Here is a 16,086-nt window from a genome sequence, read left to right as displayed (position 1 = left end):
CTGGAACTCCACTGGAGCGAGCGGCAGTAGCGGAGTCGACGCGGGAGCCGCGGCCGTCAATCCCGCGCCATGAGGACGGGAGGTAAATCGGCATAAGATATGTCGACGGTATTCCCGTAGCTGAAGTTGCGTATCTTACATCTACATCCCCTCCCCTCCCCCCCAGTGTAGACCAGGCCTAAGGTGCCACAGGGACTCCTAATCCTCGATGAAACATACAAAGCCTCTGCTAAGAAAAGGAGCAAAGACATTTGTTATACACTGGTGCCATCTACTGGATATTGAAGGCACTGAGCAATCCAAAATCTGAGCGCCAACAGCCAAGCAGAAAATACCTCCACCGAACCCCGAAACAGGGTCTAAAAAACGTCAGAAGTTGCTGACTCCGACAAAGAAGCTGCCGTGACGTGGACACACTCCTCCTATCCCAGGGTGACCAGCAGTGAGATTTAATTTCAGAGATTATTCTTTCTTTTTACGGCTCAGGCGAGGTCTACACTAAAACGTTAGGTCGACTCAGCTACGTCACTGAGGGGTTTGAAAAATCCATATCCCTGAGCCATGTAGTTAAATTGACCTAACCCCCAGTGTAGAAAGCACTAGGTAGCTACTGCCTCTCGGGAATGTGTGTGTGTGGATTAATCCCTCCCATCTGTGTAGCGAGTGTAATTGCTAGTTCTCTTGTTGCGGCTGCACTCTCTCTAGTGAGACCTCGAGGAACTGCATTTTGGCTTCTAAGTAATGCTACGTGGATGTTCCTCCTTGGAACACCCAAGTCAATTGAACTAAGAGAATCTCACAGAAAATGTTTAAGCGCCTGCTTTTGATGCTTTAAACAAGTTCCTTTCAAAGCCAACATGAGAAACAGCAAAGACCAGATTCCTCAAGGTGCAGCCTGTGAGACGTAACTTTACTCCTTGGAGAATTACTTTAGGTGCGGTAAGTGTGTTCAAAATACTGAAGAACTGATAACTGTTGATTATAGATCTGGGTCATTCATGGTGAATTAATATACTGGTTGGCTGGTTAAGAATAACCCAGTGTCCTCATTTGAGACATTCTGACCGAGGTTAAACTAGATCTGAGAAGGACCCAACTTTAAAATCAGAAAGCCAGCACTCCCGGGATGCAGTAAATTAAATTCCAGCTGAATTAAATTCCAGCCCCAAACTGGCTATGTTTCTCCAATAGGAAAATCTAGTTTGTTAGATTTTCAGATGAAATCTAACTGGCACTTTGGCAAATTCAAAAAATTGACACCCCCCCCCCCCCCCCCCGCCCATTCACACTTACTCATCTCCCTGCTACCCTGGACCAGACTCATGGCCCATCTAGGCCAGTATCCCACCTCTCCTTGATCGGCTGTGGGTGATGATCCCTCATAATAATTCTCTGTTTCCCCTCATACCCTTTGTTTGTTCAGTCCGTAAGCTCTTCAGGGCAGGGACTGACTCTCACTGTGGCTCTGTGCAACATCTGACCCACTGGGGGCCCTGATCCCGGTCGGGGTCTGCACAGTGCCAGGCACAATGGGGCCCTGATCCCGGTCGGGGTCTGCACAGCGCCAGGCACAACGGGGCCCTGATCTCGGTCGGGATCTGCACAGTGCCAGGCACAATGGGGCCCTGATCTTAGTTGCAACCTCCAACTGCTACCATAACAAGCAATAATGACGAGATGCCTGTAATGCACTCACATGGGTGTGTGCCAGAAAGATAAATCCACTAATGCTGGTACAGTGCCCAGTAAATAAGGTGTCCGGGCCCATATAAAGCCGTAGCTGATCCCTCACAGACTGATTGGGGGCCGTACGGCAGATAGAAGCCCAGACACACACGTGCACACAGGAGGCAGAGTGGACATGACCATGTTTTATTGGAGACTGTATCTGGGTGGATGCGAACATGCTCAGAGCCCAGCAGTGGCTGTACAGATCCCGGAGGCTTGGAACCACGTCGGGTCACTGCCCGTCCCAGGGAGCTTGGAGTTGGGCTACATGGGATCCGAATGTGTGGAGGAGCAGTGATGGCATGGGGTGTGGCTGTGGTACTTCCAGCTATGTGGGCATGGCCAGGGAGTCTCTGGTAATGGACACATGCTTGGGCAGGATTGAGATGCCTTTGGTAATGGGGGCATGAACCTCTGGTGATGGGGGGCCATGATAATGGCTCTTCTGTTGATGGTAGCATGACAAGGCATCGTTACGGAGCTACTGGCGATGTAGGATGTGGTTAGCTGTGGTTACAGAGCATCTGACAACATAGTTATGGAACTTCCAGCGACGCTGGCCATGGTTGAGGCACCTCCTGGTCTTGTGATGTCAGGCATAGCGAGGCATGGCAGGGCACGGCTTCTCTGGGGATGTGGGGTGTGGCTTGGCGTGGTTTCAGCACCGCCAGCCCAGGTGACATGGTTGGGAGTGCCTGTGACTCACTTGGCGATGTGGCATGGTTGGGTATGGCCGTGAGGATGTGGGGTGAGGTTATGGCACAGCTGGTGACGTAGGGCCGGCTGGGCATGGTCATGGCTCTTCTGGTGACGTGGGGTATGGTTGGGCGTGGTTGTGGCACCTTCCGCTCTGGCATCTTGGGTCAAGGTTGGGCATGGCTGGGGCACATCTGGCAGCATAGAGCATGGCTGAGCGAGTCTACAGCGCCTTTGGCAACATGGTTATAGCACTTACAGCTCCGTGGGGCGAGGTTGGGCGTGGCTACGGCACCTCTGCCTCTGCGGGGCACCATTAGGAGGCCTCCGGCTCCGGCGTGTAGATGACCAGCGGCTGGCTGTTCTTGCCCTTGTCGTGCCAGCAGACGTCGAAGAAGGGGTAGACAGTGGTGGTGAGGCGTGAGTGGAAGGCAAAGAGCGGCACCAGGTTGTCCTCGTCGCTGGCATCGTAGAACCCCAGCATCCCATCCTCGAAGCTGAGATACAGCCCGATCCGGCTGGGCTTGGTCTCCACCCGCAGCAGCCGCGGCTCCTTATGCTCCACATGGGCCTCGTAGTTCTTGCCTTCCTTGCAGCCCACCAGCCAGAAGCCGTTGGAGGGCAGAGCCTGGAGCCGACCCTTTCGCCCCGCCTCGGCCGAGATAACGCCCAGCGCCCAGCGCGGCTTGTCGCCCACCGTCACCTCCCAGTAGTGCTCGCCGCTGGAGAAGCTCTGGCGGCTCACCACGCAGTTGGACTTGTCGAAGCGGCCCGGGTCGTCCGAGCTCACCGGCTGCTTGTGCTCTACGCACTCCACCCGCTTGCCGTCCTCCGACACCACCAGGTTGGGGTGGGCCGTGTCTGGGTCAAAGGTCAGGTTCTCCAGAGCTGGTGGGAGGGGAGGGGGAGAAAGGAATGGGGCATCATGTGGAATCCTGGAAAGTTAGCCCAAAATTCCACCCCTGGTCACCTCCCACCTTCCCCATTTTTCCTAACTCTTCTTTCCCACGCAGCACCCCAACCGTCCCCTTCAAGGGAGGCCAGGATCTCGGGTGGGGGCCAGAGGGTGCCCAGCACACTGGGGCCTAATGAGTAGAGTACTGCACTGGGCCCAGGACTCCTGGGTTCTATTCCCAGCTCTGCCACGGGTCTGTTGAGCTGATCACTTCACTCAGGGTCTGTTTAGCACCCGGCACAACTGGTGATTGCCGTGCAGGGTAAAGGAGAATAGAATATATCCTTGGATATATACAGGGATCCCTCGCCCGCTGCGGAGATGCAGCCACTTCTGGGGCAGGAGGACTATTTATACAGGGATCCCTCGCCTGGTGCTGAGATGCAGCTACCTCTGGGGTGGGGCGCAGGGTTTGTTTAGCAGTCGTGCTGCAATCCTGCATTGAAAGCGAAGGTAGAATGTAGAGACTGGAATGGAGTCACCACAGCTGGGATTTTGCCAGGACATTGTGGTTAACTCACTGACTCTTGGAAAAATGCCAGGGATATTTAAAAACCACGAATGGCCAGAGTGTTGGTATGAATCTCATTTGAAATGCAACAGAGCTCCCCCATGCACTGCGCTGGGGCCCTGGGGCCAGCGCTGACTGGGAGGGGAGAGCGCCCCCTACTGAGCCACCGACCTGCTCTCTGCAGCACAGCGCCCCCTAGCGCTGCACTGGGACAGTGGGGCCAGCAATGACAGAGCAGCCCTACTGATCCGTCTCCTGCAGCTGCCCTACCTGGCATCAGTGCACGGAACATCTTCCTCCACACCTGGAACTTGAAGTCATCTGTGATGATTGGAAGCTGGATGTCCATCCGGGCGACTGGCGGGGACTCTCCCAGGATCTTCTGCAGCCTGTGGGGAAGGAAGAGCCAGTCAGGGGGCCATGTGCCCAGGGAGGGGAACCAGTGGGGATGGGGGGGTGTAGGGAGGTCAGAAGGAGAGGATAAGGGGCGATGCGGAGGTCAAGACTGTGTGACTCAGTTCTTGGATCCATTCATCCAGCAGGGAATGTTGTCTTCCCGAGACCTGAGTGTGCGAGGCTCGTGTGCAAGGGGAGGGGTGTGAGCAGACCTGGGTGGAACACACAGTAAGAGAGTTCACTCTAGATTTGTACAATAGGAGAGGCAGGCTGGCCTCATGGTTAAGACACTGGCCTGGATCTCAGGACACTTGGGTTCAATTCCTAGTGCTGCCACAAACCCACTCATGCAAGTCACTGAATCGCTCTGGGCCTCAGTTTTCCCATCTGTAAAATGGAGCTAATAATCCCTTCTTTGCCTAGAATGTGAGCTCACTGAGTGTCTGAGCAGCACCTGCCATAATCAGGGCCCCCAATCTTGGTTGGCGGTGGGAGGGGGAAGTCTGTGCAGCACCTGACACAATGGGTCCCCTGATGTTGGTTGGGGGGTCATGTAGCACCTGGCACAGTGGGGGCCTCCATCTCAAGTGAGGTCTGCACAGCGCCCGGCATAATGGGGCCCCGATATTGGTTGGAACATGGAGGTGTTACCCTAATGTAAGGCACGGTAGGGAGGGGGAACATGTGGCGGGAAGGAGTGTGCCAGGAATACTGACACTGTAGGGGGCAAGAGATGAGCTAGTGTGCAAAATGAAGGCAGTGAAAAGGGTGAGTGTGCAAGAAGGCCTGAGTATGGTCAGGGGTGCGTGTGCAAGGGCAGAGGGGGGTGTGAGAAGAGCGAGCCAGAGCACACGCTTGTGAGAGGAAGTTGGTGAGCGAGCGAGGCCTGGGGCAGAGGCTCCCAAGGAGACAGTTGTGGGCAAGCGTGTCTAGAATGTGGTTTCCAGTTCTGGGCACCCATGTTCAAGCAAGATGAAGCCAGAGTGGACCAGGTGCAGCCATGGGCAATCGGGGGCCTGCAGGGCCAATTGGAGGAGAGGAAACCAGATGTGCTTGGCCGGGTTAGCCTGGCGAAACACTGGCTGAGGGGGTCTGATCGCTCCCTACTGACACATCGGGGTAGGGAGCAGAGCTGTAAGCGATGCTGGAACCAGAGGAGGTGGGGACAAACCGGGCAGGAAGCAAGGGAGGCTGGACAGGAGGAGAAGGTTTCTAGCCATCAGAGAAGGGAGGGTCTGGATCAACCTCCCAGCAGCAGCAGTGCGGGCCAGGAACTGAGCGGGTTTGAGGATGGAGCTTGATCCATTTTGGACCGGGCTGAGCTGACAAGGGGGAAGGAGGGGCTGCGAGAGCAGCGACTGGACTCGGTGACCCAGTCGGGCCCTTCCGGTCTGATGTCTCCAGCCCTATGGGGCGGACTGGGGGGCTGGGTCGTGGGGGAGCTGAAGGAGAGCGGCAGAGGAGTGGGAGTGCTCACCTGCTGGCCACCAGGCAGTATTTCTGTGGAGAGGAAGACGAGGGTGAAGATTAGCACCTGGCCCACAGCATCTCCCCATTCCCAGCCCACCCAGCCCACCTCTAACCCAGCCCCCGTGAACCACAGAGGCGAGAGCATGACGTTAAAAAGACAGACAGAGTCAGGGGTGGGTCTGACAGACACAGAGAGCCGGGGTGGGGGAAGTGCATTTGTGGGTGGGGGTCACACCCAGACCCAGAGGAGCGTGCGTGTGTTGGGGAGGGGAATGGACACAGGGACCTGGTACGTACCTAAAGGGGACAGAGACACAGGGATGTTTGGGGTCACAAAAGACAGACAGACACAGGGATGTTGGGGTTGGGGTGGCAGATAGACACAGATGTTGGGAGAGGTCACAGACAGACAGATAGACAAAGGGATGTTGGGGGGAGGACAGGGTCACAGACAGACACAAGGAGTGTGGTGCAGAGCCCTGGACTCTAAGGGCTTGTCTACACTTAAAAGGCTCCGCCGCTGTAGTGCTTGAATGCCGACGCTATCTACCCATTCTGCATCCCTGCGTAGGCAATCCCCTTCCCCCCACCCCCGAGTGGTGTAGCTATCTCGGTGGGAGAAGCTCTCCCGTCAGCAGAGCGCTGTCTACATCAGGGAGTTTGCGCGGTATAACTGCGTGGCTCAGGCTGTGGATTTTCCACACTGCTGAGGGACACAGTTACACCCACATAAGTTGCTAGTGTGGACCAAGCCCGAATAACAGTAGTCCAGCGCAAAGGGGGATAGAAAATAGTTTAGAAAACACAAAAGACAGATTGCATTCAATTCTGCTGACCATGCCCCCAAGGGGGGGTAAACAAGAGGAGAAAGGAACTGGAAATCAATGAACCAAAATTGGTGGCTTGGAAATTAGGTCTAACTGGAGGCCAGAATAATGAAGGGAGTAGCTGTCCACCCACCACTCCTGTTTGGTGGGGTAGTGGTGGTTGCAAAACAGGGGATGGGTGGCCTAGAAGGAAGGACCAAGTTTCCCCATCATGGTTGCCACCTACGTCATCTGCTGGGACCCAGGGGTCCACTGTATCACCATCTTGTCCTGATCCTGAGGGATGTTCTGGCCAGACAGAGGGACCCAGATGACATTGTCACCTCTGCTGGCTAAATCCTGAACACCAGCTGGGATGTGAGACTAGGGTGCCAGCGGTCACCCACCTCCCTTGTGGGGCTTTTTCCTTCTTCCACCTTAGTCAGATGGTCACAGACAGATAGACATAGGGGGCAGGGTCATAGACAAATAGAGGGTACGTCTTCACTACCCGCCGGATCGGTGGGTAGTAATCGATCTATCAGGGATCAATTTACCGCGTCTCGTCTAGCCGCTATAAATGGATCCCCAAACGCACTCCCCGTCGACTCTGGAACTACACCAGGGTGAGAGGCGGAAGCGGAGTTAACGGGGGAGCCGTGGCCGTCGATCCCGCGCTGCGAGGACGCGAGGTAAGTCGATCTAAGATACGTCGACTTCAGCTACACTATTCTTGTAGCTGAAGTTGTGTATCTTAGATTGATTCCCCCTCCCCACCCCCAGTGTAGACCAGCCCAGAGACACAGACACAGAGGATGGGGTCACAGACAGACATTGGGGGCGGGGTCACAGACAGACAGACAGACACAGGGGGCAGGGTCATAGACAAATAGAGGGAAGGGTGGGATCACAGAGACAGAGACACAGGAGGTGGGGTCACAGACAGACAGAGGAAGGCAGGGGTGGGGTCACAGAGACAGCCAGAGACAGGGGTCAGGGGGTCACAGACTGACAGACACCAGGGATGGAGTCACAGACAGACGAAGGGGCAGAGTCCCAGACAGACAGAGGCAGGGTGGGGGAAGGGGTCTCTCCTCACCCTCAGGAACTCGGTCTGGCTCTCCTCCTGCACCTCACCCAGCACGGCCTCCATCTGCTTGAGCTGGTCTAGGTAGTGGCCCATGGTCTTGTGCTCATCCCGCAGCACGGCCGTGGCCTGCTGCTGCACCCGCTCTGCCTCCCTGCCCAGCGAGGCCTCCAGCACCTCCAGGAAGGCGCGCATCACCCCCAGCTGCTCCGACACCTGCTGCTTGAATCGCACCACCGTGTCCTGCAGCCAGGGAGGGAGGGACGGTCACTGCCTTGCCACTCCCCCCCATTTCCCCGATCCCTCCTGGGGTCAGAGCCCCCTGTAATTACCCCCAGTAGCACCTCCCCTCCCTGATCTGCTCCAATCCCTGGGGTGGGAGCCCCCCAGCAACCTCCTCCCCACATTTGTCTTCATGAATATGGAGGATGCACACACTGCTTTGTATTGTAGGGTCTCTAGTGAGGACTTAAGTATTGGGCGTTGCTTGTCTGACATTCATAGGCCAGTGGGATCCCTGTGAACTAACAGTGACTTCACCCACTGTTTCAATCACCATCACAGATCCCCTTCCACAGCACACATCCGAATGTCCTCAACACGTGTGTACACACACACACACACACACACACACACACACACAGCCCCTGCTCTCTCACCTCCACCTCTGCTATCTGTCTGTTCAGCAGAGTGATCATTTTCTCCTTACGCACTTGTGCCTCCTGCAGTTGAATTTGCTGCTGGGGAAGTTGTTTCTGAGAGAGCAAGAGAAAAAGATGAATCGAGTGGTCTGATCCAAGGTGGCAGGGAGGGGGCGGGATACCGGGCTAGATGGGCCCATGGGTCTGATCCATGGGGGGACCAAGCGGACAGGATACCGGGCTAGATGGGCCCATGGGTCTGATCCATGGGGGGGACAAGAGGGCAGGATACCGGGTTAGATGGGCCCATGGGTCTGTTACCTTCATCTTCTGGTGGGCCTCGGCGGCCGTGATGATGTTGTGGCCCTTGTGCTTGCCCAGCGAGGCGCACACCCCGCAGATGACCTGCTGGTCCTGCTCGCAGTAGACGCTCAGGGGGTCCATGTGCTCCTCGCAGTGGTCGTGGGGCACCTGCCGGAAGCATTGCACCAGGTGCTCCATCTGCTGGTTGATGTGCAGCTGCTCCACCTTGGTGGGGGCCTGGCAGGTGGGGCAGGCTGCGGCCCGGGACAGGCACTCCAGGCAGAAGGTGTGGCCGCACTCAGCCGTCACGGGGGCCTTGAACAGCTTCAAGCAGCTGGGGCAGCTCAGGTCCTGGTGCATGCCCTGCATCAGGCGCTGCTTGGAGTTCGACATGGCTGGGCGGTGGGGTGGGCTGGCAGAGAGGGGACAGAAGGTGACTCATGTACCCCCATTCCCACCCCCTGAGCCAGCCAGTCCTGGAGCCAAAGCCCCCTAGAGGGGAACGGCACCAAGTCCCATTCCCTGCCCTCCCCAGCCCTGCTTGGGATAAATGAGTCATTTCCCTTCCCCCTGTGCTGCCTCCTCATGTGTCTGGCTTCTGCAGCCTGACCTACTGGAAGAATGTTAACCCTGCGTGGGATCTGCTCGGCCCATGGCTGCAAGGTGACAAATACCTATAAATAGCTGGCTTGGAACGGACATGGCAATGGGAGCCGAGCTCTGGGGCCGGCAGAGTCTCCATCTGTGGATCACGGCCTCTCCCTGGGAGTTGTGTCTGACTGTGTTGCACAGCTCTGCTTTTTTGTCTCGATGCTATTGTGCTACAGTGTATTCCACTGCACCCAGGCATTGCAGTGAATTGCACAGGATTTATGGCTTTGCAGTTGTGTGCTGTTTGACAGCGAATACGTATTGCGTTCTGTTCCCTCTGCTGCAGTGTGCCGGGCGTGACCTGGCATTGCCCTGTAGTCTCGTTAAGCACAAAGTATTGATCGCAGTGAATTCCACGTGCATCGATTGGCATTGCGTTGCATGGTGTTTTGGTGCCGTGAGGTGCATTGTGTTGCAGTCGTTGTACTGTGGTGCAGGTAGGACAAGAAGTATTTGGCTTAATCTGCAGCATGTGTGGGTTACAGATGGGCCTGTGTTATCCAGGGGTTCAGATTCGATGATCATAATGGTCCCATCTGGAATCTATGAATTTCATGCTATGCTGTGCTTTTGCTATCATAGAATATCAGGGTTGAAAGGGACCTCAGGAGGTCATCTAGTCCAACGCCCTGTTCAAAGCAGGACCAAGCCCCAGACAGATTTTTGCCCCAGATCCCTAAATGGCCCCCTCAAGGATTGAACTCACAACCCTCGGTTTAGCAGGCCAATGCTCAAACCACTGAGCTATCCCTCCCCCCTGCATGATGGGGAGCGGTCTGCAGGGCTGAACCCTCCCCAGACTATGCTGCATGCCAATGTCAGGACCACGTCTGAGGACCAATAAAGGCCATTTCCCGAGTGGGATGAGGGGGTTAAGCCAGCCTGGCTTTCCCCATGTCCTGCCCCACTTGTGCACATTGCAGCTGGGAATAAGGGGCTAGAGGGGCGCTGGGAGGGGGTGAAAGCAGAAGGGAGGGAATAGACTGATCCCCAATAGGTAGAGATGGGTGAGACCCATTCCGGAGGGGCCTGACATGCAGCAAAGGGGGCCTGGATGGCTTCTCCATGCGTCGGACACAGAGTTGGGCCGGGGGGAAAGGGAGAGGGATGGAGGGAGAGAGACAGACGCACAAACAGAAGAGAACAGATACGAACAGAGAGAGAGACACCGAGGAACATTTTTAGCCTCTGCCTAGAGAGATTATTTAACCCAAACCAGCCCCCCCACAGCCAGCTCCCTTCTCTGCCCCCCCCTTTCCCTGCCACGTACTCTTCCCGCATACAAGCTGTCCCGCTGCTACCATTGAGGCTCAATGTCAGCACTAGGGGGTTAAAATGACACGCAGGAGAGAGGAGAAAAAAAGACATGAGAAATGGAGACAGACTCATGACAGAGGGACGCAGACTGACTGACACAGACAGAGGCCTCACTCTGAGTATTTCTGATCCCTGCCCAGAGCTAACTAACTCCAGCTTGCACCAGCTAACCCCTGGTGCCGTCCTAGAGGGCAGCGGCCGAGCCCATGTCCCCGTCAGATCCTTTGACCTTGCCCACGCAGCCTGCCCCGTTCTTCGCCGTTCAGAAAGACGATGCCTCCCTTCAAGTTTGCCCAACCACCCTCCAAGCCTGGACCCCGCACCCCGGTCGCAATAGGCTGCATACAGCCCAAGGGGCAACGAAATATACCCACAGCCACCGCTCCAGGCGGGAGAGAAAGAAGCAGCATCTTACTGAGATCGGAGGAGACGGATTGGGGAGCAGGGTCCGGCTGGAGGGCGATGAGGTGCAGAGATCGGATGGGCACCGAGGAGCAGCTGACTGCTGGGATGGGCTCAGGCTCAGTGCGACTGCTCCACGGCCCCTCCCTGCCTCTATATATAGATCAATAACGCGCTGCGGTTCTGGGAAGCACAGGACACTGTCCAGTTTTTTGTCTGCAGAGCAGGAGGGGGAGGGAAGGGTGACAGGCGACTTGCTCAGGCAGCTGTTGGCATGGGGAGACATGGCTCTCATTCCCCAGCACAGTCTCTCTGATAAGGGCGAGTGACCTGCACTGCCCTCCCGGATGCCTGGGTCCCATTCTGCATCCCGGACTTCCCCTGCACCCCAGGGTCTGGGTGTGTAGCATTGTCATCCAGGATGCCTGGGTTCCATTCCCCATCCCATTCCCTTCCCCCGGGGAACCAGGGGCTATGAGATCCCCCTATGGGGGAGCACCCTGCACTGCTGTTCCAGTCACCTGGGGACCCTCATGCTGTCGGACTCTGGGGGCACGGATCAACTGTGATTTGGGGTGGGGAGGATCTAGCTGCCCAGCTCGGCCCAGCCAGCTGCCACGATCGGATTCCCCAGCCAAGATATTGCAGAGAGTCATGGCAGCTGATGACCGTGCCTGGTGTGTGAGCTTTGGTGGACACACGGAGATCAGCGTGGGAGCGGTGGGGGTGAATGGAGCTGTCTGTACTTGGGTGTAGGGTTGCGTGCTTTCAAATTTCTGAAAACCAGGCACTACAGCAGGAGTGCTGGAACCTCCCCCTGCCCCACCTGTTCCCCTGAGGCCCCGTCCCTGCCCCGCCTCTCCCCTGGGCCCTGCCCCCAAAGGCCAGTGCATTTGAGGCCATCGGGGAAGCAGGAGCTCCATGAGTAAGTGAGGTGTTGGGGCAAGGCCTTGGTGAGGAATTGGTGGGGTTGTCGGAGCCCTAGTGCAGCCTGGTGAGGAGGGAAGGATCAGAACTGGAGTCCTGAGCTGCCTGGATGCAGCCCCTCTGAGAGCCTGCATCTATCTCCCCCAAAACTCTTCACATGGTGCTTGTAGCTGTCCTCCAGCGCCTGGTAGAGCCACCCTGCAGTCCCTGTTCCAGCTCAGGACGAGTTCACACAGCTTCTGCATCTTCTCTGGATTGGTACTCCCAGATTTAACGTTTGAGTATTGCTAGTCACCTAGAGTGGTGCCGTATAATTGATTCAGAATGCTGCCCACTGCAGTCACCCGCTGGCTCAGCTGTTCTCAGTGCCTGTGAACAAAACGCACGTCTGAGGAGAAGAGAGAGAATGAACTGGGGTTTGTTACCCTGTTTGCTAATATAAAATCCTCCCTAATGAGTTTCACCACAGCACTTTGCAGTCTGGATATTGAGAGATTGCTCATCCAGTGTCAAAATGCAGCCACCTCTGGGGTGAGGCCTGGCAGCAGTGCTATACAACATGTGGACTAGATAAGGCATTAATAGGGATGTCTCCATATGATTTCTTTGCTTTTGAGAGGAGAAACTGGCCTGTGTGACAGAAGAATTGGATTTAAAAACTGGCGTCTCAGACAGAGCCCCTCGTTTTAAGAGAAAAGGAAATGTCAAAGCTGCTGAAGTGGAAGAATTCACTCCACACTGAGGTGGCCTTCAGTTAATGGTGCCTGTTCCCATCCTTCCAAGTCTTATAATTAGACTCGGAAGGAATAGATTTTCATTCATTAAAAGTGGATTTCATCGCACACACACACAAACTGTCAAAACCATGTTTCCATTGATGATAATAGAAATCTACAAAGATAGGGAAAATGCTGCTTGGGAGCTTATTAGAGTCCAAATCCAGTGACTTTTGGATGGGCCTTGTCACAAATGGACTAGCGACTGAACAGGAAAACCAGGGATGTCAGGATATTTACTTTGTATCTTTTGACATGTGATATTGACAATTTGTGTTTTACCAGTTTACAAAGTTTTCACTTTTTGAATCTCAATGCCTATCGTCACTAAATAATTGTCTGAGCCCTCCCCCATAATTTAATGCAACTGAAAATTTAAGTCAATCAAAATCTCAAAAAAAGTTTAAAAGAAAACCAACATCTGTTGAAATTATAAAAAATATAAAAATTGAATTCTGCCAAGCCTATTTATAACACACTGTGTCTGTGCTCTCATGCCCTCTACTGGTAGGAATCAGAGCTGCTCAAATGTGTATCATAGGCCCTATAACTTTACAGCTACTGAGGGAGGGCTTTCCTCCAGGGGTTCAGGGCCTGGGTTTGTGTAGCAGGAGGACGTGAGCTCTATCCCTGTGGGCATTGTGCAGTTCGAAGCAAAAGGCTAGCAGGGATGTTGTGGTTGGCCACAGCTTTAGGGCAATAATCTTGAGTTCCATGGTCTTGGAGGATATTTTCCATCTTGTTCCTCTGCTCCTCTCCTCTCCCGCCTAATTGCCAGACCCCTCACATGGTTCCTGCCTCATGACAGGTGCTGGCTCACGGTTGCATGCACAAACATCTCCCTTCGCCAGGCTGAATCTGCTCTGACATCATCATCATCATCATGACAACTCCTAAAGGGATGCAGCCTCCCCATGGATCGAGCACCATCTGGATCAGTCGTGCAGGATACCAGAATCTCCCTTTTGCAAGGTTTAATTGACCATTTTCACCTCAGCGGCAGAGAAACTCTTACCTGGTCTGACGACAGCCTCCCAGATTGGCTTCCTGTCATTTTGCTTCACCAGGCGGAACTCCAGCTCCTCCTCGACAACCTTGGTGTGGGTTTCTGTGACTGGCCAAGGAGCTTCTGCATGTCTATTCAGACATGGCAGTTCCCACAGGGAAAACAAAGGGCATATGAGGAATGACTCCTCCTGAGCAAGCAGGGCTGGGTAAGGGGGTGAGGCACGTTAGTCAGAGCTAATAGAGGATGTTTGGATCCACAAAAGGTTCTCCATCACTTCCTCCTCTTCCCCTACCAATAGTATTATTTATTGTTTATATTACCGACCACCTCCTGGTTCTCCTCCTCCACAGGGTGACAGACAGCTCTCTGGAACTGCGGCGGGGCCCAGAGAAAGTCTCAAATAGTGGGCCCAACCAGACCAATGGGACAATCTAGCCCAGTATCCTGCTCCCTCCCTGCCCAGCCTAAGAAGGTCCCACTGTGGGAACCATATGGCTGAAGATGCCCAACTGCTTCTTTCCAGACGCACCGTGCTACCCCAACACCATCACCAGCTTGGTGTGAGGCCACCACACACTATGGCTATGGAGCCTTGGCCTATGGGACAGTCTAGCCCGAGAAAGACAGCATCAACCAGTGGGCTTATCTAGCCCAGTATCCTGCCCCGTCCTTCTCCCACAGATCAGCCCATTAGGCCCATCTGGCTCCCACTTCCTCCTGCCCTAGATTGGTGGGGCAAAGCAGCCGCTTAGCAGCCACACAGCAATGCTAGACAGCATTGAAATGCAGCTACCTCTGAGGTGGGGCTGCTGGTTCAGAGCCATACAGTAACACTGTACAAAAGAGAATCCTGAGCCAACTGGATGCTGGGCAGTACACAAGCCTAGGTTTCTCGTATAGCCTTGGCTAGCAAACGGGGGGTTTGCAAAGGAGTTCTCCAGCTGGAGGAGCCGATAAATGGGGGTGAGTTTGTTCTGTGCTGGCTGCTTGACTCATGTTTATAACAGAGGTGGCCAAACTGCCCCGCCCAAAGGCTTTGGGCTAAAGATTGCTTGTTGCTTTGCCCCGCCCAGAGGGTCAGAGTCCAGACTGTTGATTGCTGTCTGCCCAAGCCAGGAGGCTGTCTGGACTAATGGCTGCTTGCTGTTCTTTCTGCCCAGAGGGTGGATAGTTGCTATCAGCTGTGAAGAAACAGCAAGGCCTCCCTCTGAGCCTGAGGGCTGGTCTACACTGGGGGGGTGGGGTCGATCTAAGATACACAATTTCAGCTACGCTATTGGCATAGCTGAAGTCGAAGTATCTTAGTTCGACTTACCTGGCTGTCCTCACAGCGGCAAGTCGACCGCCGCGGCTCTCCCGTCGACTCCGCTTACTCCTCCTGCCGAGGTGGAGTATGGGCGTCAATCCCCGATAGATCGATCACTACCTGCCGATTTGAACATTTGTACATTTGGGGGGGGGGGGGGAATCTGGGACTGGGGTGTGTTGGGGTCACCCTGCAGTATAACTCAGGCTAGTGAGGGTCAAAATGTAGCTGGCAGGCTGCAGTTACACACAGAGACTCAGGGTGTGGCTGGCATGCTGGAAGACTGAGCGGCCCAGGTGGGAGCTACTTCAATGAGGCAGTGTAAGGCACCCAAGGTTGTTGGGCAGGATGACACAGCCCCCTCCCCCCACTAGTCTGGATTGTACCTCACCATCTCACACCCAGCACCTCACTATTCACTAGTTTTAGCTCTCGTCCCCTAACGCCCCTACTCTACTTGCGCTACATTGATGACATCTTCATCATCTGGACCCATGGAAAAGAAGCCCTTGAGGAATTTCACCATGATTTCAATAATTTCCATCCCACCATCAACCTCAGCCTAGATCAATCCACACAAGCGGTCCATTTCCTGGACACTACTGTGCTAATAAGCGATGGTCACATCAATACCACCCTATACCGGAAACCTACTGACCGCTACACTTACCTACATGCCTCCAGCTTCCATCCAGGACACACCACACGATCCATTGTCTACAGCCAAGCTCTAAGATATAACCGCATTTGCTCCAATCCCTCGGATAGAGACAAGCACCTACAAGATCTCTATCAAGCATTCTTAAAACTACAATACCCACCTGCTGAAGTGAAAAAACAGATTGACAGAGCCAGACGAGTACCCAGAAGTCACCTCCTACAAGACAGGCCCAACAAAGAAAATAACAGAACACCACTAGCTGTCACCTTCAGCCCCCAACTAAAACCTCTCCAGCGCATCATCAGAGATCTACAACCTATCCTGAAAGATGATCCTTTACTCTCACAGATCTTGGGAGACAGACCTGTCCTCGCTTACAGACAACCCCCCAACCTAAAGCAAATACTCACCAGCAACCACACATCACTGAACAAAACCACTAAC

At 54.7% G+C, this 16,086-nt stretch overlaps 1 protein-coding gene across 2 annotated transcripts; it reads right to left on the bottom strand.

Annotated features, from left to right (window-relative positions):
- Positions 1-1,851: 1,851 nt before the first annotated feature.
- TRIM72 (tripartite motif containing 72) lies at positions 1,852-11,264 on the bottom strand. Of its 2 annotated transcripts, none has more exons than XM_034768217.1 (7): positions 10,936-11,264; positions 8,612-9,005; positions 8,309-8,404; positions 7,662-7,892; positions 5,764-5,786; positions 4,161-4,279; positions 1,852-3,312 (listed from the first exon to the last, which is right to left on the bottom strand). In XM_034768217.1, the coding sequence occupies exons 1-7, from the start codon at positions 11,256-11,258 to the stop codon at positions 2,741-2,743; spliced, it is 1,758 nt and encodes a 585-aa protein (XP_034624108.1). In that variant the 5' UTR covers positions 11,259-11,264; the 3' UTR covers positions 1,852-2,740. The 2 variants fall into 2 exon arrangements, with proteins under 2 accessions (XP_034624108.1, XP_034624109.1); XM_034768218.1 differs by having other exon boundaries at positions 10,977-11,072.
- Between the last annotated feature and the right edge of the window lie 4,822 nt (positions 11,265-16,086).

Source organism: Trachemys scripta, chromosome 4, assembly GCF_013100865.1.
Source record: "Trachemys scripta elegans isolate TJP31775 chromosome 4, CAS_Tse_1.0, whole genome shotgun sequence".
Taxonomy (NCBI): Eukaryota; Metazoa; Chordata; order Testudines; family Emydidae; genus Trachemys; species Trachemys scripta.
This window is presented reverse-complemented; position numbering and strand designations above follow the sequence as displayed.

What these genes read in the sequence shown, in the direction of transcription:
- TRIM72 (XM_034768217.1), bottom strand. Translation starts at nt 11,258, where the DNA reads ATGAGAGCCATGTCTCCCCATGCCAACAGCTGCCTGAGCAAGTCGCCT. An exon ending in TCCCGCCTGGAGCGGTGGCT is followed by an intron (nt 9,006 to 10,935) that starts GTGGGTATATTT and finishes CCTCTCTGCCAG; the next exon opens with CCCACCCCACCGCCCAGCCA. An exon ending in GACAGATAGCAGAGGTGGAG is followed by an intron (nt 7,893 to 8,308) that starts GTGAGAGAGCAG and finishes CCCTGGCTGCAG; the next exon opens with GACACGGTGGTGCGATTCAA.